At 38.2% G+C, this 23,641-nt stretch overlaps 1 protein-coding gene across 1 annotated transcript in view; it reads right to left on the bottom strand.

Annotated features, from left to right (window-relative positions):
* Nucleotides 1–1,536: 1,536 nt before the first annotated feature.
* The window catches only part of Fatp1 (Fatty acid transport protein 1), a 259,281-nt gene continuing 237,176 nt past the window's right edge, over nt 1,537–23,641 (bottom strand). Inside the window, exons 11-12 of the mRNA XM_090371137.1 lie at nt 14,633–14,779; nt 1,537–2,254 (exon numbers count right to left, since the gene is read on the bottom strand). Of these exons, the coding sequence (XP_090227263.1) occupies nt 2,100–2,254; nt 14,633–14,779 (302 nt within the window). The 3' untranslated portion in view covers nt 1,537–2,099. The remainder of the gene's footprint in view (nt 2,255–14,632; nt 14,780–23,641) is intronic.

Below are 23,641 nucleotides of genomic sequence, written 5' to 3'. Positions count from 1 at the left end.
GCTGTGGATGCTTCTATTGAGTTGTCCTTTTACCTCTGCTTGGATTTTTCCAAAGTGAATATTAAAGTAGTTGCCAGTATCACTACTGAAATCGCTGAATCCTCTGAGATACTGGTTTACAGGGCAATTTAGGCCAATAAACATATAGCGGGAAAGTAGGTTGCTGAGTTTCACATACTAACTCTTACCAAGACAAAATCATTACATCAATTCTTTGGTTTTCAAACATCCAATTATTTCACTTTATTCAGAAAAGAAAATTTTTTGGTGAAAAATAAACCTATAAATTTGGAATGTTGTGAAAATCTATTTGGAATGTTCATGGACATTTTTATTTGGAATGTTCAACATGGAACGTTCTAACTTAGGTTTATTTATTTTTTCAAAACCATTAAGTATGCTCAATTCCTGCACCATACACTTCTAAAAGTGGTTATCCCAAGATACATTTGCATTATAAAATGAAATATATCCATGGCTAGGCTGATACCATTTACTTAAAACTAAGACACCGTTTTGCCCCCAGTTTTTGCTTTACGGTTGTCATAAATTTACACAGGAGGAAAATACTCTACACATGATGTTTAAAGAAGTGGCAACAACACCAGTCCTGCTAACATAAGTTCTGAGAGCAGTATGTTTAAATAAATAAAAAGATACCAGTGATATTGTTTTGACATGCCTTTCAAATCAATTCAGTGGGAAAGAGCTCTCAAATCATATTCAATGTGCCGAATATATATATATATCTCTAAATGGCTGGTACCAAAAGTGATTTATTGTTGGAAGATGAAGTGAAAGTATGACAATGAAGTTTTGTAACAATGAAAAGTAGTATCTAATATGGTCATTGAATTATTTCTAATGTGGTCATAAAAATAATCATAATTTGAAATAGTATAAAACAGACAACTGAAAATACTTGTTATTTTTAGATGTTCATTAGCAGCTCCTAATCTACCCCATCCAAAGATGGATTAATCGGATAACTACTAATTCAGAAGTTTAATGCTTAAATGCCATCTTAAACTGGAAATACTGTGGAATTAAAAAAGTTCAATTGCCTGCATGATACACTAGCATTTGCATAGCTTGATTAACGGTTAAATTCATACCTCACCAAGTTTGCTAGCATTAAGATTTGTATTCTTATCTAGCATTCTCATTTACACATGAAATCTTCATGTAAAAAAACAAGCAATGAACACAATGTAACCCAATTTTAATTCCTTTTGTTCATTGGTTAATTTTAAAAATTAACATTTATATTATAGATTTATGGCAATATTACATTAGGCCAATTTTTTTTTTTTTTAAGTATCTTCCAAAAGTGAACACAAATAGTTACATGGTTGCCTTAGTTTCAGGTAAATATGGCACATTAAAAAAAAAAAAAAAAAAAAAAAAATCCAATAAAGGGAATTTTTATTTACAGATATCCAAGTGAGTAAAAAATAATATTAGAAAGATGATTTAAATGTCACAACAAATTAGATGATATATGGTGTAAATAGCAATTTTTCTAAGTCTCAAAAATAATTTAAAGATATAGAAATTAGTTTCTTTGTCACAGTTCACTGACCAAGCACTATGCATAAGTAGTGTTATCAAAATAAGGAGAGAAAAGAGGGGGGGGGAAACATTTTTTATATAAAAATCACAGAAATGGTGTAACAATTCTTTCTGCTGCCATTTTTACTTAAAGGATATCTTGCCATGTCTATTTTATACAAAATATACAATGCGTTAGCTAACAATTACAAATTAATATTAACAGGATTCTTAGACATCAGCTTATAAACAACTAAATAGTAGGTCCATTTACTAAAATTTCTCCTTGATTTAATTTCTTCCAAAGTATGCTGCTATATAGCTTAACAGTTTATTTACTATCAATACTAAGTACTATATAACCATTAAAAATGGCAAGTAATGATTTCATATCAAAATCATTATGTCACAGCCACATATGTACAAACAAGTACTTTATGACTAGAGCACTATGTATAATGAGTAAACGTTATGTGCTTTCCAGTCATTTAAAAGAAATCTTTAGTACATCTACAAAATAAACTATATCACTGTGAAATAAGCCCTTATCATAGTCTTATTACCCCCTCAGAGATTTGGTTATATATATTTTGGTCAAGGCGGACATAGCCTTCTTTACTATTCAGGTAGTATAAAGGATCTTTAACTTTGCTTGGATTAAATCCTTCTTTTTGTAAATCTACTTTCTTTAATTTGAATGTACCTGTGGGGAGAAAAAAAAAAATGGTTACATTTGTTGCAGTCTATATCTTTGCATATTTAAGATGCAATATTAAAAAATTAAAGTTGAGAGGGCTTTCTTTGCCATTCATGTTTTTTTGCAACCAGCAGATTTTAGCTGTATAGTTAATGATTCCTATTACAACAGAATAAACTTTGCCCATGAGTTACCCTGTTATTGTGCTACTTCCACACAAATGGCATGGCTGAAATGATAATCCCGCATTTATTCAAATGATGAGAAAATGCTATAGCAATTGGTTTCAGAACCCTAGTGCTCTTGGTCCCTCATCAGAAAGATGGGGAACCAGTAATTTTTTTTTATGCTCAGTGGCAATACACATACAAAACAGTTGATAAAAAGTAATTTGACACATAATTTCACTAAAGCCTAATGCTATTTGGCTTTACTGAAATGATATAAAGTTAGGAAGATTTTGTTTTTTCATGAAAGGATCAGATAGGTGAGAGGAACTGTTTGGAAAGGAACTGCTGCTGCTGCTGCTGCTGTAGTTGTTTTTTAGAGGCCTTAAAGTACAAGGACAACTAAAGGCCATATTCTGTCAATCAAGTGTAGAAATAATATTTCTAATTATGATGAATGGATTTTGGAGGATTTAGTTTCAGATATTTTATAGCACTTTTTTTTTTTTTTTTTAAGGAAAGTGAGCACTGTCTCTACCTATCACCCAAGAGAAAATTTAGGATAAAAGTAGAGTCAGCTGTTTTCTTTAATGTGGCTTAACAAGCTCTGCTGAATATAAAGCAATCTACAATAACATGCCAAACTGTGAACTGAGGATTGGCAGAGAGAGAGTAGAAAAGTGGATTTGAAGCAGTAAGGAGGTAAACTGAGTAAGGCAGTGGTTTCAACCAGGGTGCCGCAACAACAATCCTGGGGTGTCATGTAATTTGGGGTTAAGTTAGATCTATAATTGATGTTTTCTTAGCACCTCTATATAAAGAAAAATTATTATATACATATATATATATATATATATATTTAATTCATAATGCAAATTATATAAATATAATTTGTATTATTATTTATAGTTATATTATTGTAATAGCTATCATATAACATATTTTTTTAATCACACACACACACACACCCCTGACAGGCAGAAAATTGAGTAAGGGTGCCACAAAATAAAATAAATTACTTACTGGTGCCGTTATTAAAAAAAGTTTGAAAACAACTGGAATAAGGTATATACTGGTTGCCTACAACTATCCTATTAAGAGGCTTAGAAGCATGACCCTCTTCATTTGATTTGCATAAAAATTGAATGGTGAAGATAGGAGATTAGGTTTAATCTGAAGGAGTTTGTTGCTTATTAGATTTCAACAGATGTTCTATCAATGTTTCATATTGTGAGTCATAAGGATTTTGTAGTAAGTAGAAAGAACTTACAAAATTGGGCAATTTTCTCAGTTAGATGAGTCAACATAGTCTGAACGTGATTGAGTAGGTGGTGGTGTTTTTTGGGTTGTTGAAAGGTTAGAATGGCACTGAGAGAGAGAGAGAGAGAGACTGAAAAGTGATACACAAAAACAAATAGTATAAACCAAAGCTATGATGCTCAGTATGCTCTATGTTGATGTCAATATTTGAAGAGAAATTTACCTCAATATGATTATTATGTTTGTTTGTTTGTTATTTAGTTTTTAGGAGCATTAGCAACTAAGACCATATTGCTCCAGGATATGCAGTGGTCATTCCATGACCTTTCCGCATCCTCCGTATTTGGTGGTGACGGGCTCGAACCCCGGTCTAATCAAGAAGCGTGTGCTACGCACTGCTGCTCCTTCCCACCTGGCTACGGAGGCGCCATGATTATTATGATATGTAGAACACTTCCATATGCTACTTTCCAGAAATTAAAATGAATATAACAATAACGCACAACAATTACAGTAAAAAATAAAGTAAAAGAAGTTTAACGCAAATTTTTAAAAATGTTTTACCTTCCTGAAGATGACAGGGCTTTTCAACCATATGTCATGATCACAGGAATGGAAATTACTGACTATGTGTGAGTATGAACTGGAGATTAGATATGGATGACGAACATTAATAGAATTCTCATGTAATTTAACTGACGGTTTCTGCAATTAATAGTCTTGTATAATTACATTGGACACTAAGTATTTTGGCCTTGTTAAATAAAAATGTATGTTTTTCATTAACAGCATGCAAGGCTAATTCTGAAGCTGCTGAACAAGAAGCATGAACTGAGGACGCGTGCTGTTTAACTCTAAAAGTCGGTGGAAATCGCATAGATCCTTGATAAGACAAGTCGCAATCACTGCAAAAAATGACCAGGTCATTTATTTGTGTTGCAAAAGAGGAAAGGCCTGAGCAATTGTTCAGTATAGAGTTTAATATCTGTATTGGTCTGGCCATAATCTTAAATTTGGTATCTTTAAAGAATATGTTAAATGTTTGTGCAACTGCTGAACACTTGGGACAGAAATGAAGTAGTTTTTTGTATCTTATCCTTAGCTTGCACCCTAATTCAATTTATTGTAGCAAGGGGGCAATCCCTGTTTAAGAATCTGCTGGTTAATATCTGTATTTCTAAGTCTAAGGCATAATCCGTCATTGAATATTTATAGGCATTCAGAAATTGATTAAAGATAGACCTTTTGTAGGTAAACAGGTGGGTGATAGCTGTTATAAAGCAGAAGCATACTGGTGTTTGTTGATTTATGATAGATAGTAAATCGGATTTTACTCGAGTCCCAAGTAAGTGTGAAATTTAGAAAATTTCATGACTTAGTATCTGTATTTTCCCTTTCAAGCATAAAATTGAGTCTAGGATGAATATTATTAAACGAATATAAAACGTCTTGAATAGTGCTACCATAAGTAATAACAAGAACATCGTCTAAATAGCTCCCATAGTATGAGATACAGGGTAAAAAAAGGCATCAAATGTTACGCTCAATTGTTGAGAGATAGACCTCCTTTATTCAACATTGAATACACAGATATTCTTTGGGATATGTTAAATAATAACTATACCAATTAATCACATAATGCTTCCTATAAAGAAATTTTTCATTTAATTAACCTCTTAGTTGAAGCCAACTATATCACCTTTCGAGTCAAAGTACACAAACAAATTTTTGGTTTGCCAATGGAATTGAGTCTAAGTGGCTTAATATCAGAGGTCTATCTCTCAACAATTGAGCGTATACATATGATGCCTTTTTTCCCTGTATCTCATACTATGGGAGCTGTTTAGACGATGTTCTTGTTATTACTGATGGTAGCACTATTCAAGACATTTTACATTCGTTTAATAATGTCATCCTAGAAAATTTTATGCTTGAAAGGGAAAATACGGATATTAAGTCATTAAATTTTCTAAATTTCACACTTTCGGGATGTGAATAAAATCCAATTTAACATCTATCATAAACCAACAAACACCGGTATGCTTCTGTGTTATAACAGTAATCACCTGTTCACCTACAAAAGGTCTATTATCTTTAATCAATTTCTGAATGCCTATAAATATTGAATGACAGATTATGCTTTAGACTCAGAAATACAGATATTAACCAGCAGATTCTTAAACACTGGTCTTAAACAGAAGTTTAAAGTTGAAAGAACATTTATTTGTTGATTGGCAGACCCCAGGTTTCTCCCATTAGCCAAAAGAACAGTAACGGCACTGTCATAGTCAGATCTGGAGCCATTTATGATTTATATGATCCTGTGATTTATACCTGTTTATCTACAGGTATAAATCACAGGAATCAGTTAATGACCCCCAGGGGATCACAATCTGGTGAGCATGGGCTTGGCACACCCAGGGTCCTGAGCTGGATATCATCTTTCTTAGTGATTTCCTTCTACTTATGACTGTCTCTCTCTCTCTCTCAGGGTAACTCATGATTTTTTTTTGGCTTCCTTGCACCATATAGCTAATAATAATTATGATTTATGAAGCTGCTGAATGGTTTGTTAAGAATCAGTAGTTTATCCCCATTCTTGATAACAAAACTCAGAGAAGAATGGTAGAAGTGGCATCAGTAACTATTTAGGAAGATCAAGCTATCAATTGTTTAGCATGGAGGAAAGGCATATATATACATATTTTTTTTAATGAAAACCCAAAACATGAGAGGCATTAGAACCTATAGTACTTAGTACCGTGCTTGGGTTGGAGGTTGAAAAGATGAAAGAAGATATTTGTTGACATTAGACTTGAACTTCTGTATGTTATTTGTTGTTATTTGGTTTTAGGAGCATTAGCAACTAAGGCCACATTGCTCTGGGAATATGCGGTGGTCATTCCCTGACCTTTCCGCATCCTCCGTATTTGGTGGTCACGGGCTCGAACCCCGGTCTAATCAAGAAGCTTGGGCTATGCACTGCTGCTCCTTCACACCTGGCTCCAGAGGCGCCCTTGAACTTCTGTAGACTGTAATTTTCAGGAAATACGTACAAAGGAAAGTTGCTCCCGAAAACAGCAGCTGAATGTATAAAAAAGGAAGATAAAAAGTTGTTTCTGTGAGTTTGAAGTTGGACAGTAAATGGATGTTGGCTGGTGGCGGCACGTGTTCGGACTGTTTTGAAAGAGAGAGCGGGAATAGCTTCATTTGCCACCTCTCAGATGGGCCGAGAGGTGGCAAATGAAGTTTAACATTGACAAATGTAAAGTACTACATATGGGAAACAGTAACCCCAGAGCAACGTATCAACTCTGTGGTAGTACACTGACAGTGGTGGAGAATGAAAAGGACCTGGGGGTAATTGTGCAGGCAGATATGAAGTTCTCTGAGCAGTGCAGACGAGCTGCAAGAGTAGCTCATGGTGTCTTGTCAATGATATACAGGAATTTTTCTAGCAGGGATAAGGAGGTGATTATTCCCTTGTATAAGGCAATGGTTAGGCCACATCTTGAGTACTGTATACAGGTCTGGAGGCCTCATTTCAGAGCTGCTGGAACGGGTACAGAGAAGGGCAACAAGATTAGTGAATGGCAAAGGGTTGCTCTTATGAAGAAAGGCTTAAGTTTTGCAAATTACAGAGTCTGGAGACTAGGCACCAGCGAGGTGATCTGATAGAGGTGTATAAGGCTTTGAATGGTTTGAGCATGCTCAATGCCAATGGGATTCTTCATCTTGCTCAGAATAATCAGCTCAGAGGGCATAAATTCAAATTGAGGAAGGACGGATGTCGGATAGATGTGCGGAAATTTGCCTTTGGCCAGCGGGTGGTTGGTTGGTGGAACTGACTTCCATCACTTGTTGTTGAAGTTGATAGCCTAAACAAATTTAAGGCTCAACTGGACAGGTATTTCGAGCGAACGGAGGGGTGAAATGGGAGTGGTGTGTTTTTTTTGGCTGATGCTGAATAAGCTTGCTTTCTTGCATCATATGCCTCTACTAATACTAATGCTAATGCTAATAGAAGCTAATTCAGAAGAACAGTGCTCATGGAAGTATCTGTAGAAAAGGCATGCAGCAGAAACAGTATGTCTATGAGACAGCGAGTGGAGAGACTGTTAGAGATGAATCATTAATTAACCTAACTGCCCTCTTCTGAATGGAATCTAGAAGCCTGAGAGAGGTTTTAGTGGACACCGCCCCAGATGTGGGAGCAATATTCAATGGTAGGGCAGATCTGCGATTTGTACAGAGTGAACAGCTGTTTGGAAGAAAAGTAACACTGAGAATGAAAGAGAGAACCAAGTTTTTTAGATACAGAGGAAGCAATATCTGTAATGTGCTTGTGCCAAGAGAGATTAGAAGTCAGGGTAATCCCAAAAGAGATATATCAGTTTTGCCTAGAAATCGGAGTGTCACCAAAGATAAGATTAGGAGCAGAAGAATCCTTTTTGCGAGATATAAGACAAGACTGAGTTTTAGAAGGATTGAAATCAACTAAGTTGTCTTTGCCCCACTGGAGAATTACTTGGAGAGCGGCATTTAAGGAATTGGTAGCGGATATTCAAGAAGTTGAAGCTGATTGAGCAGGGCAAGGTTTCTCAAAATGGAAAGTGGAATGCAATGTGCTATCATCGGCAAAACTATGGATAGGATTTTCAGTCGATGGAAGAAGATCATTAATATACAAGAGGAAAAGAGTGGGAGAAAGAACTGAACCTTGGGGGACAACAGCATCAGTGGAGAAGTTAGAAGACAGAGAGCCATCTACCATCACCCTCAGTGAGCGATCAGAGAGAAAGCTGGATAACCAATTACAAAAAACAGTTGGAAAATCATAAGATAAAAGCTTGTTTAGAAGATCTTTATGCTAAAGACGATCGAAAGCCTTTGAGATGTCAAGAGCAACTGCTTGTGTTTCACCGAAATTTTCCATTGAATTTGTCCATAAATGAGTAACATAAGACAGAATACCACCAGTGGATTGAACTGATGGAATCCATACTGGAGATCTAGGTACTTTAAGAGTCGGCGGTTAATTGATTTCTCCATTGCTTTAGAAAGAGTAGAAGTAACTGCAATGGGACGATTGTTGGATGGGAGGGATTTGTCACCCTTTTTAGAAACTGGCTGTATATGAGCAAATTTCCAAGCAGAAGGAAACACACCTTTGGAATAAGAAAGTGAAAAAAGGTGGCAAAGAACAGGAGTAAGTTCAGGAGCACAGGTTTTGAGAACAAATGGAGAAATACCATAAGGACCTGGAGCTTTCTTTGCATCAAGATTCATCAAAATCCTTCTGCTGTCCTTTTGACGGAAGACCAGAGGCACTGAATGGAGTGTGTTGGGAATGGTGGGAGGTGTTTTACCAAGATCTTTAATACATGAATTGGAAGAAAAACGGTATGCTAGCAGGTCAGCTTTATCCTTGGCTGAAGTGACAACAGAACCATCTAGTTTTGATAGAGGTGGGAGATGGGCAAAAGTTGCAGCCAATAGCTTTGGCAAGAGACCAGAATGCTCGGCTACCATTAGAGCAAGAAGCAAGTTTTCTACTCTTGGCCTGTTCAAAATCTAGTTTGGACTGATTAATAACTGCTTTACAATTGTTGCGAGCTCTGGTGTAAGCAGAAAATGAAACTGAAGAATTGGAAAGCCTTGGCACATTTATTGCAAAATCAAGATTTAGATAAAGGACGAGATTTTAAGGTGGAGTTTGGAATAAAGGATTCCATTCTTGTAAGAATAATTTTACTTACACAATCTGAGCAAATGTTGACATCAGGAGTTTTGAAACAGTAATCTGTACCAAGGAAAAGAAGAAAAAAAAATCTTGCAGGTCATCCCATTCTGCATCCTTGTAATGCTAAAGAACACTAGGTTGCGAACAGCCATGAGATAAAGGCTCTATTGGAAAAGAGACAATCATCAAGTTGTGATGTGAGGTGCCTAACGGACCACTCACTTCGACTGTGTACTTAGGATTGTTTGTGAGAAAAAGATCAAGCGTGTTGGCTGTATGGTTAGGATTGTCTGGTAGGTAAATGAACAATCTGTGCCAGGTCATTACTAATTGCAAAAGCCTCATCTCGACCAGCTGGGGTTGTGCGACTAGAAAATGGAAGACAGCTGTAGTTGTGAAGATTAAAATTGCAAAGGAAAATTACCTCACTGCTACGAAAGTAGGACTGGAGAAAGTCAAGTTGCAAAGAGAGGATGTCAAAGAGCTCCAAGTGATTAGTGGAGTTGGGAGAATGGTAGAGACAACAGATGAATTTGACAGAATGAGGCAGAGAGAGATTTTAAGCCAAAGAAGATCGAAAAGAGGAGATTCCAAATTACTAAGTCTCTGACAGGGAATATCAGAACAGACATAAGCACAAGTACCACCTTTGAGGTGAAAGGAATCATACAACGAATAATTTGGGCAACTGAGATGAGCAGTGGTTGCCCAAATTATTCGTTGTATTCGGCAGACTGTAAGTGGAAATAATTGAGATTAGAACTGAGACCATATATATTTGTGAAATGAACTAGGAAGTGTTTAGGAGGTTTAGATCTTTTCACAGATAATTTTGCTCTACTAGTTTGACAATTCATGTGTATTTCGTAGTAAGAAAAAGTGTGTGGGGGTTGACATGTTGTATGAAGTAATGAAATTTTATGGCGAACACATGGTAAGAATATACCCAGATCCTTAACATAACATGGCCTCAACAATGCCCCCAGCATACACACTACTCGGACTCCCTCCAGTCACTATCTGGCAGAGTAGAGGTAGCAAGATTATACATTAGCTGATCTGGAAGCCTCCTAGAGGTTTGGTCCAGTGTACTACCTAGCGGTCGGCCTGCAAACACTGTTTTAGAGCTGTACCCTCGAAATGTAAGGAAGTTTGGATCTCGCCATGGTGTCCATCATAACCTCAAAGGCCATTAATCATACTGCATGATAGAAGAAATGGGGATGGGTTGCCGAGAACCCTGCTCCGGAGACTAAACATGGGTTCCACCACTTCGAACCTCCAATATGCAAAGTGGTGGTATTGCACTGGTTGATTAGAGTCATCTACTACCTAGTAACACAGAGAGGTGGCATTCCTCCATGTGGTGTGGAAGCCACACCTCAATCCCTGCTTACGTTGGTTCACAACTGTGTGGTTACCCACAGTATGCTTGCGCATGGGGCTTATACCTAGGATTACTAACAGTCCCACCATCGTGAAGGTGCAAGCGGAGGATTTGGCTGTCACAGACTGTCCAGACATTGCCAAAATAGAGTCCACTTGATTTGAGTGTCAAAATCAATATCAGTTCCATCAGTGTTTTAGACTCCCATGTAGCAAGCACAGCTTGTTTAGCATATCTGAGAGAATGTCTGCGATAGCCTCAAGGCCAAGCTATTTAAGCTATCAACTTCCACAACAACACCAGATGGAAGTCTGCTCCAGCAACCATCTAACTGCTAGCTAAAGGCAAACTTCTGCACATCTATCTTTCCGCAATCGAATCTATGCCCCCTCAGGTTCGTAATCTGAGTAAGCGAAAGAATCCCATCATCGAGTCTGCTCAAGCCATTCAAGACCTTATACACCTCAATCAGATCACCTCGCAGGTGCCTAAGTCTCCAGATGCAGAAACTTGTAGAACTTAAACCTTCCTTCAAGAACAAAGGGGTGCTTTTGGTAAGAGAACCCATGTCTTCCTCTCACCAACCTTGCTGCCCTTCTTTGTACTCATTCTAGTAACTTTACATCCTTCCTAAAATGAGGCCTCCAGATCTGTATGCAGTACTTGACCATTGCCTTATAGAAAGGGATAATCACGACCTGCTCTGGCACCTATCTGCACTGCTCAGACAACTTGATATCTGACTGCACAGTTACCCCCAGGTCTTTTTCATTCCCGACTTCCCTGAGTGCAGTACCACAGAGTTGATATGTTTCTCTCGGGTTACTGCTACTCATATGCAGTACTTTTCATTTGTCAATGTTGAACGTCGGTTGCCACTTCCCAGCCCATCTACCTAACTTTTCTAGATCCTTTTGCAGTAGCATACTGTCTTTACTGTCATCAACAACCCTACCAACCTTCGTATCATTGGCAAACTTGGACATTAAACCAGATATACTTTCATCAGTATCATTGGTAAATACAAAAAACAACAATGGGTCCAGCACCAAACCCTGGGGAACTCCACTAATAACATTAGTCCACGAAGAGCAGTGTCCATTGATTACTACTCTCTGTTGTCTCCCATTCAACCATTCCTTTATTCATTGTAGCAACTTTCCCTTAATGCCATACCACTCCAATTTGTACAGCAGACTTCCATGTGCAACAGTATGAAAAGCTTTAATGAAATCCAGGTATATGATATCAAAATTATTTTTTGCATCCAGTTCTTTTGTGACCACAACACAGTATGCAATCAAGTTGGTCAGACAAGACTTCCCCTTAACAAACCCATGTTGGGTCTGAACTCTTACTGCAGTCTTGTCTAGATGATTCTGCAATGCTCCTTTAACCAGTGATTCCCTTATTTTCAGCAGAACAGAAGTTAAACTAATATGTCTATATTTATTTGTGTCACCCTTTGAACCCCCTTTGTGAATTGGGGATACTTTTGCAAATCTCCAGTCCATGGGAAATTCCCCTGAATCAAAGGATGCTTTCATAATTATGGCTAAGGGTTTGCTTACTTCCTTTGCTGCCTCCTTTAATATAACTGGATAGATCCCATCCACCCCCAGGTGCCTTTCTTGTGTTTATATTCAACAATTTCTCCTCCACTTTACTCTCAGTTAATCAGGGAGATCCTTTGTTCCCTATATTTTTTAATCTTGTTATAGACATGTTGATAAGGGATTTCCCTCCTTACATTGGTTTTGATGTTGGCAATTATAAAATAAATACCATGGCATTTGCTAATGACCTCACCCTGGTGGCATCAATGTTTTCTGGCTTCAAAATTTATTGGATAGGGCTTATAAGTTTTTAGAAAAGAGTGGTCTGCAAATAAATATTGCTAAGTGTTGGGCTTTATCTATGGTCCCTTCTGGGAAGGAGAAGCTGAAGATTGATGATAGGAGTGTCTTTGCTGGAGACAGTTGCCTTCCAGCAGGCACATAACTTCCATGTGGTGGTACCTTGGGGTAGAGTTTACTCCCTCAGGGAGAGCATTGGCTGGAGCCTCTGGTTGAAATGTTGGAGTGATTGAGGAAAGCCCCACTTAAACTGCAACAAAGGTTGGTTATCCTCAGTGCCTATGTCATTCCTAGACTGTTTCACGGTCTGGTCCTGGGAAGAGTAACAGCAGGCAGACTTAATAGCTTGGATTCCCAAGTGAGGTCCGCAGTTAAACAATGGCTCCATCTGCCACACTACACTGTCACGGCTTACATTCAAGCCAGCATTCCAGAGGGAGGTTTGGGGATCCCATCTTATTGGTGGACTATCCTTTGGTTGAAGAAGGATAGGCTGGAAAAACTCCATTACTTGTCTTCAGCTTTAACTCATCATAGTGCTAACTATGTCAAGTCAGAGATGGGAAAAATACGGAAGCTACAGTTAGATGGATCTGTATGCTTGGACTCAAAGGCATCTGTGAAGGGGCGGTGGATCCGCCTCTTGTACGAGTCCTTCAGTGGTCGGGGCTTAAAGGAATCAGCAAAGGTACACTCCCACCACCAGTGGGTGGGTGGGTAATGGAACCAAATTGTTGTCCGGCCATGCATATATAGATCTCATAAGAACGAGGATAAACACTCTCCCTATCCTCTCAGGGACATTTAGAGGACGTGTATGGAGAGGATATGTAGAGCTGGATGCAATGTGGTCAAGCCGCGAGCAGCTCGGCCACATTGCATCCAGCTTGAGAGTGCGAAGTCATGATGCTGTTGTAGATATTGTGATGAACAGGCTCTGACAGAAGCACTGGCAGATTTGTAAAGAACGACGTTTTAATACTATGGAAGGGGTACATAAGACAGACCTTTCTGTGTGCAAGAGGTGGGTCCCTGTTCCTTCTTGACACACAAATTGTAGGTACAGGTGATGGATGATATGGAGGTATTGCCTAGACAAAAGAAAAATTACTATAATGATAATATTAGTTTGAAAAATGCAATAGCCTTGGAATATAACAATATTCAACCTGTAGTGTCATCTATTCCTATCTCATATAGGAGGATCCCATCTTATTGATGGACTATCCCTCTGTTGAAGAAGGATAGGCTGGAGAAGCTCCAGTACTCGTCTTCAGCTTTAACTCGTCATATTGCTAACTTACCTTATGTCAAGTCAGAGATGGGAAAAATACAGAAGCTACAGTTAAATAGATCTCAAAGGCGTCTTGTGAAGGGGCGGTGGACCTGCCTCTTGCACAAGTCCTTTGATGGTCAGGGCTTAAAGGAATCAGAAAATGGTCCACACTCAGCACCGGTTGGTGCTGCACTTCTGCGGACCAACTGTCTTATGGGAATCACCACGGTACTTAAAAATCCTAGCAATTCGAGTCTTGCAGGGGACACTGAGCTGCTGGGGCTCATCAGCGAATGACTACAAGGTGGCATAGAAATATGTAAAGACTTGTTGGATGTACCCAACATACGGTATGGAATGTGAGCATTATGTTAGCTTAACCTTTACCTAAACAAATAAAGGGAAATGTGTAAATGAAAAATCATTAGTGCCAACATGTATAACAATATCACCTTTTGTGTCATTAATAGCACATATTGTGAAAATTCCAGCTGAATCACCAGTGCTGGACATCATTTCAAAATAGGAGTTCCAGAGATGCTTCAAACAGGGAACAAATGCTGCAATTGATATACAAACCCTGAAGGGAACAGCACCAATATGTAACTACGTGAGTCTAAATTAATTTTATTGCCCCAGTCTGGAAACTTTTGACTTACATCTTGTATGTGTTAGGAAACGAAATCAAGTGTTACCTGTTGCTTCTAGAGAGTTAGCAATTCGCAGAAACTGTGGAATAGCATAAGGTGGAAGAACCTTGCGGGAAGCAACAAGAAGCTGCTTCAAATCAAGTGTATGTTCTGGATCTTGAAGGGCTGCCATACCAGCTTTTCCTTCTATGCCTAAAATAACAGAAAGAACAATTTATGAAAACTCTTTTACCATATTACATTTTATTGCATTCAATAGTTTACTTGATAATAAAATAACAACTACAATGTGCAGTTCAAGCTACAAAGGAAAACATTAGAAATATCTAATGAAGTTCCATATATTTATTTCTGGTTAGCCAGCAAACATATTTGTCATCGGAAGCTAATATAGACTCATAATGCCCTCTTTCTCTATTTTTTTTGTCAGTTCTAAAGAGCTAAAATAGTTAAACAAGCTCCTAGAATGGCAAGAGCCACAAGATATAAATGTAAATAAGTATCTATAATGGTGAGAAATATAGAAAACTACAATGTGGAATATCCAAAAATCAATCATGCAATTGGATTACATTCTATATATATATAGAATAAGATAAGTTTTTTTATTAGCATTAGTAGAGGCATATGATGCAAGAAAGTAAGCTTATATAGCATGAGCCAAAAGGGGGAAAAAAAAAAAAACCTTCCCATTTCACCCATACATTTACTCCAAAAGTTTGTCCAGTTCTTCCATACAAATATTTATTTAAGCCATCAACTTCTACAACAACAACAACAGATAGAAGTTTGTTTCAGCAATCAACTACCCATTGGCTAATGGCAAATTTACACACATCTATTCAACACACTCTTTCCTCAATCTGAATTTATGCCCCCTCAAGTGCATAATCTGAGCAAGAGGAAGGATCCCATCGGCATTCATTTAGTTTGCTCAAACCATTTAAGACCTCATACACCTCAATCATATCACCTCACAGGTGCCTAGTCTCCAGATGCTGTAATTTGCAGAACTTAAACCTTTCTTGGTAAGAACAACCCTTAGTTCCCCTCACCAATCTCATTGCCCTTCTCTGTATTTGTTCCAGCAGCTCCACATCCTTCCTAAAATGAGGCTGTCAGACCTGTATGCAGTATTCAAGGTGTGACCTGACTTAATTTCTTACGTATACTCTCACTGTAGGAATTGACTGCCCTCTCAAATAGTGTTGTTACATGCCATTACCAGGATATATGAAGCAGGCAGTGAGATACTGATGGACAGAATATGTGTCTACAATTCAGCAAGAGAATGGGCCAATAGCAGAACGTAAGCAACTTTAGGAACAATCTGATGGCATCAGATATACCAGTGCAAGTGGCATAGTGTCTTCGGTAGGGTGCCACAGGTAGTTTCCCACATCTGCACCATAAGTACTCTTTTGAAGAAATACAGTGCTTTGTAAAAGCCCGAATTGAGTGTAGTGTGTGGTTTATGTTTTATGTTAGAGTTGTGTGTCTGGATACTTTGCTGCAGAGACCCTAGTGGAGTCTATGTTGCTCGCCGCCACCACCACTGGGAGGTGAGCTAGGCAGTCTATTTTCTCTGGCTAGTCTCTGCAAGAGTCGCCTGAGCTTCCTGGACAAAGGCCAAGTAAACAAAAAAAAAAAGTGTGAGTGAGGATTATAATAAAGGAGTGGGAGTTAAAGTGGGTAAGAAGTAGGAAGATGATTAGAGAAGGCATCCTCCGGCAGAGAGTGGTAGGGAGAAATTGAAGAGTTGGATCACCCTGGGCTGGGAAGCCCACTCAGATACAGGGAAAGCAGAAAGATTGCAGGGCTAGATTGGCACTCTGCAAAGTAGAGTGCCAATTTGACCTCCAACATCTGAAGCAGTACCAGACCCACTTTACAGTATACAGGTGAAAAGGTCAAGGATCCCATGTCCAGTAACCAGGGCACCAGCAATGTCTTCATGTGGTGTTAAGTCAGTAGAATGACTTGTCTTTCCACTCATAGATTTGTATGGTTAAGAGAATTAGATTCTTTAGAGGTTTGTTCTTCTGTATGAAAATGCAGCCTGGGCAAATGCAGAAAGTTCCTTGTAGTGATCTTAGTTTGTGGTGAAAAACAATTCTTCACTGTGAGGAAGAGAATCTAGTGCTTGAAGCATCTTGCACCTAAAAGGATGATAGTGATGACAAATGTAAAGGACATGTTCCCAGTCCTCAGGCATACCGCAATTGCAGAGTGGATTTTCTGTGAGCCTAATTACCGAAAGTTTGGAGTTGAGTGATCCATGGCCAGTAATTATATACGTGGCATAGATCCCCGGGAAAAACCATGTGGAGCTTTGGGATAGGTGAGTGTTACATTTGGAATAAAGAGTTTTGTTACACTGCCCTTAGTTGATTGGTTCCATTCGTTTTGCCAGTATTGGATAAGATGTGCTGAAATATTCTTTTTCTCCTATTTGAGAGGGTTACTGAGGCCCAGGTTATAATTGAGAATTGTAGCAAGGATTGATTTCCAATGACAGTAGCTATGCCCTTGAGCAATAACTTCCAGATGTAGTGGCAAAACTCCAGCAAGGACCTGGAAGGCCAGCGTATTAACAGTGCAGCAGGCACATGTGGTTGCGAGGAGGATATATCTCTGGGTAGATTGTGTTGGTTCCTCTGAATGACAGCTTATGCCTACACTGTAACACACAGCTGGAAAGAAGTTAGCTTTTTACAGAGTAGTAAGAGTATGATGTCTGAGTTCCCAGTCACACCTTGAGATTCTGGCAATCATTGATGCATATTTGCTAATTTTTGTGGCAAGGTGAATCAAGTGGGGGTAAAATGAAAGCTTGGTGCAAGTATCACAGACACTGCTACCTGGCCATTCAAGCACAACATCTAGGGAGTATCAAGAATTGTCCAGAAATCAGAAAACATCCAGCCAGTGCAGATGCCTGGCCAGAGACAGCTTGTTGATGATGTGAAAAGCTAATGGAGAGTGTATAGGACTTGCAGTTTAACTGACAGGTCACTGTCAGTCAAATGACAATGCAGTGCAATAGTGGTGTGCAAAGGGAGCATATTAGAATATACAATGCACTGGACCTTGTTATAGATGAGTATAGCAGCAGACGGTCTCACCACATTCCACTCATCAGCTAAAAGCAAGAAGCTATGGATACAGTGGGCATAGGAACATTTGACATGCACATTTCGAGAATAGATAAAGGCCACTGGTCAGTGAATCCTGATTTCAGTTTTTCCAAGTTGACAGCAGGATCAGAGCATGGTGACAGCAGAATGAATATCAATGTGCCAATATTGCAGGCTGTTGGTGGATGTATGATGGTGTGGTTCTATAGCACACATTAGGTCTTCTGATATGGGCAGATCAATGTCTGAACATCACAGCCTACTTGATCATCGATGCTAACCAGACGCATCCATTCATGCTCACAGTAATGGTTACTCCCAGCAGTATAATGCACTGTCACAAGGCACAGACTGGTATAGAGAAGTTTTAGGACTAAGGGTGACCTGGCCATATTTAATTGGCCTGATCAGTCACTGGACCTCAAGCTCATTGAACATCTCTGTGGAATGAACTATCATGGCAGTAACTCACTAATATTCAATCTGTGCAACTGCAGGATGTGATCAAGTCTGCACGGGTCAGCATAGCATATAATGCTTTTGGCAACTAGTGAAAACCATGCCCTTAAAATTTCAGTCTGGTTACCAACTTATAAAAATACCATCTAAAAGTTGGTATATTTCTAAGCTTGTATATTTATATATATAACAGCTTATGAGACTGGTATACCTACTAAGCTGGCCATTCAGTATATAAGTTATATGAATTGTTACCCTATATGCTTATGTATACATTAGTTTAATTTGCATAAGGTAACATCCAGCCAGTTCACCCCACTGGCTGAAGGCAAGTTTAATTTATATTTGGTGTTGCGTTTGTTTTAGCAACATCAAGGTAAAACGCAAATGTTAAACAGAGTAGAAAATAACAATAGAGTAAAAATATAAAAATAACGAATCTGGTCATTTGATCAAATTAAAAAAATAAATAAAATAAAAAATTAAGTTAAAACAGTTAACAAATATTTGGCAACAAAAACAAGATCAAATTTATTGCTTGTCAAAAATTTATCCATAACATACAAATATTAACAACAATTCCTGTTGGTTCTAGCATTTAGATGCTATGAATAATTACTGATATTAGTAGTGGAAAATGATGCAAGAAGGCAAGCATATACACCTTCAGCAAAAAAAAAAAAAAAAAAAACAGCATTTCCTATATCACCTGTTCAAACCCTTAATAGTTTGTAAGTTTATATAGCTCTTCCTTGAATTTATTCAAACTACCAAACTCTATAGCATTCTTGTAGATTGTTGGAACAAACTTCCAGCTAGAACATGGGTGGGCAACCTTCAGCCCATGAACGTGCATAATTCGGCCTGCAGTTGTTTTCAACATATATATATAATAAACGGCAGGCTGTTTATTACATATATTCTTGAATTAATGGAATTTCTGACATAAATTTAGAAAATACTTTGCACATTGCTACATCAAATATCAACCCAGATATCAATTCACTGATAAAAATAAACAGTATCAAATCTCTCATAAATATTATAAAAATAAAGAAAGTATTGCAATTTTTGTTACTGGAACTGTACTTGTATTTTGTTACTATAATTGTATTTTTGTAATTTTATGCTAAAAAAAAAAAAAAAAAATGGCTTGCATGTACCTCACAGATATTTTATTTGGCCCTCCATTTATAAAGGTTGCCCATCCCTGAGCTAAAAGTTTGTTCCAACAATAACTACCCCACTGGCTGAAGGCATTTTTTCACAGTCTATCCTTCAACCATCCTTCCTCAACTTGAATTCGTGCCTCATGTGTGTAGTCCCAGCAAGCATGCATTCAGCACTGAGCTTACTCAATCCTTCAAAGCTTTAAACTCTTTAATCATATCTCTTCCCAGGTTCTCAGCAAGGCATGCATTCAGCACTGAGCTTACTCAATCCATTCAAAGCCTTAAACTCTTCAATCAGATCTCTTCCCAGGTTCTGCAATTTGCAGAACTGAATTCTTTCTTCACAAGGGTACCCTTTTGTTCACCTCTAATTCTGCTAGTCTTCTCTCCACCAGTTCCAAAAGCTCCACATCCTCCTTTCTCAAACAAGGCTTCCAGAAGATGTGGCCTAATCACTGAATTATACAATGGGATAATAACCTCTTTATCCCTGCTGACAAAATTTCTTTCTATCATTGACAAAAACCTCACAAGTTGTCCAAGCAGTCTAGTGAACTGCTCAGAGAACTTCATATCTGACTGCCCAATTACCCCTAGGTGTTTTTTATCATTCACTACTTTGACTATAGTACCATACACTTGGTACATTAATCTAGAATTAATGCTACCCATATTCAATACCTTGCATTTGTCAACCTTCAAATTCCACTTGTCAGCCTACCTGCCTAATTTTTCTAGATCTTGTTGCAATAATATACCCCGATTACTATCATTAACATCCTGCCAACCTTTGTATCATCCGTAAACTTAGATGTTAAGCCTGATATGCCTTCATCAATAAATATAGAAAACAACATGCCCAACAGAGAACCCTGGGGAAATTGCATTTATAACATTAGTCCAAGAAGAGCAGAGCCCATTGATAATCACTGTCTTCTCCCATTCAATCGCCCTTTTATCAATAGCAGTAACATGCCCTTAAATGCCACACTGCTCCAATTTGTACAGCAGTCCTTTATATGGATCAGTATCAAAAGCTTTTCTGAAATCAAAGTATATGATGTCAAAATTATTTTTTTTTCATCTAGTTCCTTTGTTACTGCATAATCTGTTAAAAAGTTATTTTTATCAACGATCTCTAGTTGTTAAATAATAGTAGTAGTAGTAGTAGTAGTGGCATGTGATGCAAGAAAGCAAGTGTATGAGCTTATGCAGCATCAGCCAAAAAAAAAAAAAAAAAATTTTACAAAACAATTCTCTCTACATGTTTGTCCAGTTCCTCCTTAAATTCATTTAACCTATCAATTTCCACAACAGATGGAAGTCTGTTCCAGCAATTAACCACCCGCTGGCTAAAGGCAAATTTCCACACATCTATTCTACATCTGTCCTTCCTTAATTTGGATTTATGGCCCCTTAGGTTCATAATCTGAACAAGTGGAAGAATCCCATCAGAATTCAGCGTGCTCAACCCATTCAAGGCCTTATATACCTCAATCAGATCACCTCGCAGGTGCCTAGTCTCCAGATGCTGCAATTTCCAGAACTTAAGCCTCTCTTGGTAAGAGAATCCCTTCATTCCCCTCACCAATCTTGTTGCCCTTCTCTGTACACATTCAAGAAAATCTACATCCTTCCTAAAATGAGGCCTCCAGACCTGTATGCAGTACTCAAGGCAAGGCCTTACCATTGCCTTATACAGAGGGACAATTACCTCCTTTTCCCTGCTAGCAAAATTCCTATATATCATTGACAAAACCCCATGACCTGCCCTGGCAGCCTGTCTGCATTGCTCAGAAAACTTCATATCTGACTGCACAATTACTCCCAGGTCTTTTTCATTTTCTACCACCTTAAGTGTAGTACCACACAGTTGGTACGTTTCTCTGGGGTTACTTCTACCCATATGCAGTACTTTGCATTTGTCAAGGTTAAACTTCAGTTGCCACTTCTCAGCCCATCTGCCCAAATTTTCTAGATCCTGTTGCAGTAGCACACTGCCATTACTGTCATTAACAACCCTGCCAACCTTTGTATCATCTTCAAACTTCGACACTAAGCCTGATATACCTTCATCAATATTATTGATAAATATACAAAACAACAGTGGACCCAACACCGAACCCTGTGGGACTCCACTAATAACATTAGTCTACGAAGAGCAAGACCCATTGATTACCACCCTCTGTATTCTCCCACTCAACCATCCTTTTATCCATTGTAGCAACTTACCCTTAATACCATTCTGCTTCAATTTGTACAGTAGTCTTCCATGTGAAACAGTGTCAAAAGCTTTCCTGAAATCCAAGTATATGATATCAAAATTATTTTTTGCATCCAGTTCCTTTGTAACCACATCATAATATCCTATCAAATTTGTCAGACAAGACTTTCCCTTAACAAATCCATGCTGTGTCTGAATTATTGCTGCAGTCTTGTATAGATGATCCTGCAATGCATCTTTAACCAGTGACTCCATCATTTTACATGGAAAAGAAGTTAAACTAACTGGTCTGTAATTACTCGTGTCACTCTTCGATCCCCCCTTTGTGAATTGGGGATACATTTGCACATCTCCAGTACATGGAGACCTCCCATGAGTCCAAGGATGCTCTCATAATTATGGCTAAGGGTTTGCTTACTTCCTCTGCCGCCTCCTTTAATATAACTGGATAGCTCCCATCCACCCCAGGTGCCTTTCTTATGTTTAACTTCAACAATTTCTACTCCACTTTGCTCTCAGTTATTACAAAATCATTAAGCACCCTGCTACTATTTGATAACCTTCTGCCATTTTCAAACCTTAATAACTCCTCATGTGTGAATGTAGATGCAAAATACTCATTCAGTTTGTTTGCTATCTGAGCAGGATCATCACCAGTCGAGCCATCGATATCAGGTGGACCAATCAGATTCATCCCCTTCCTTTTAGAGTTTATATAAGTAAAGAAATCCTTGCTGTTTTTCTTAGCATTCTTTGCCAAAGATTTCTCGTAATCTGCCTTTGCCTGCCTAACCTCCTTTGTGACTTGATTACTGACTAACTTATATCTGCCAATGGCTTCTGTGTCACCTGATAATTTATATGCATCCCATTCAATTTTCAAGTGTTCTATGAAATGTGGAACCCTTCAAGTTGTCAGGAATGTTACTAGAGGCTGTCCACAGGGGTCCATCTTGGGGTCCTTGTGCTGGAACTTAGTGTTCGATTCATGGCTGTCTAAAAGGTTTGATGCTACTTCCATGATAGCTTATGCAGATGACCTCACAATCCTGATCAATGGTAATTCTAGGAAGTCACTAGAAGACACTGCCAATCATGTCCTCAAAGAACTTTCAGACTGGTCAGATATTCATATGTTACAGGTGTCTACTTGCGAAAACTCACAGATGTTGCTCAAAGGCAGACTGGATAAAGGGTGCCCTCCTGTGATCAGATATAATGGACAACCAATTAAATATACTTCTATTACCAAATATCTAGGAATTATGCTAGATGACAACCTGAGCTTCATCTCATATGCAAAATTTATCAAAGAAAAATGCAAGTATTCCTATCCAAACTACGGCAAGTTACCAGAAAAGAGTGAGGCTTGAAGGGCCACACGATATGTTTATATTACAATTGCATCTTCCTCTGCATCCTTGGTTATGGTGCTGGTGCTTGGGGATACAGAACCACGAAAACAGTTATCATCAAGCAATACTTCTCATATGACCAGGACATGCAGGACTACCTCAACTATGGCACTTCAAGTGTTAACAGGAAGGTTGCCTATTCATTATGAAGTACAATACAGGTACTTGAAATATAACTTAAAAAAGGGATATTCTACTTTCAATAATATACAACTTGATTTAAATACTTCAATTTCTACAGAGCTGAAATGTCTTCGATCCATTTTTGTTAACAAATGACAGGATGACTGGAACACTTCTGTACTTGGTAAGATAACAATAGAATTCATTCCTACTCATGAAATTCAAGAAAGAGGATTTCCTTTAGTTTTCCCCTGGTCTGTATGCATCTTATTTACTGACTGGACATGGGAATTTGATAGTAAACTCTATAAAGTAGGATTGTCTCCCACTTCCTTATGTATTTGTGGCTTGAGGAAGATGTTGATTACATTCTTGTAGATTGCCACCTATATAGCGATTTTAGAATGAACTGCAGTTAACCACAGGCGACTCTTCTAGTGATTAGAAGGCACTGTTAATTCAAACCTTAGATGCTTTTAAGGCACTCAACTTATTTGCTATGCGTACTTTCCAGAGAAGAATGG

This window comes from Mastigoproctus giganteus, chromosome 4 (genome assembly GCF_048544385.1).
Source record: "Mastigoproctus giganteus isolate SK-2022 chromosome 4, ASM4854438v1, whole genome shotgun sequence".
Lineage (NCBI taxonomy): Eukaryota > Metazoa > Arthropoda > Arachnida > Uropygi > Thelyphonidae > Mastigoproctus > Mastigoproctus giganteus.
Note: the sequence above shows the minus strand (reverse complement) of the source record. Positions and strands in the feature narration are given on the sequence as shown.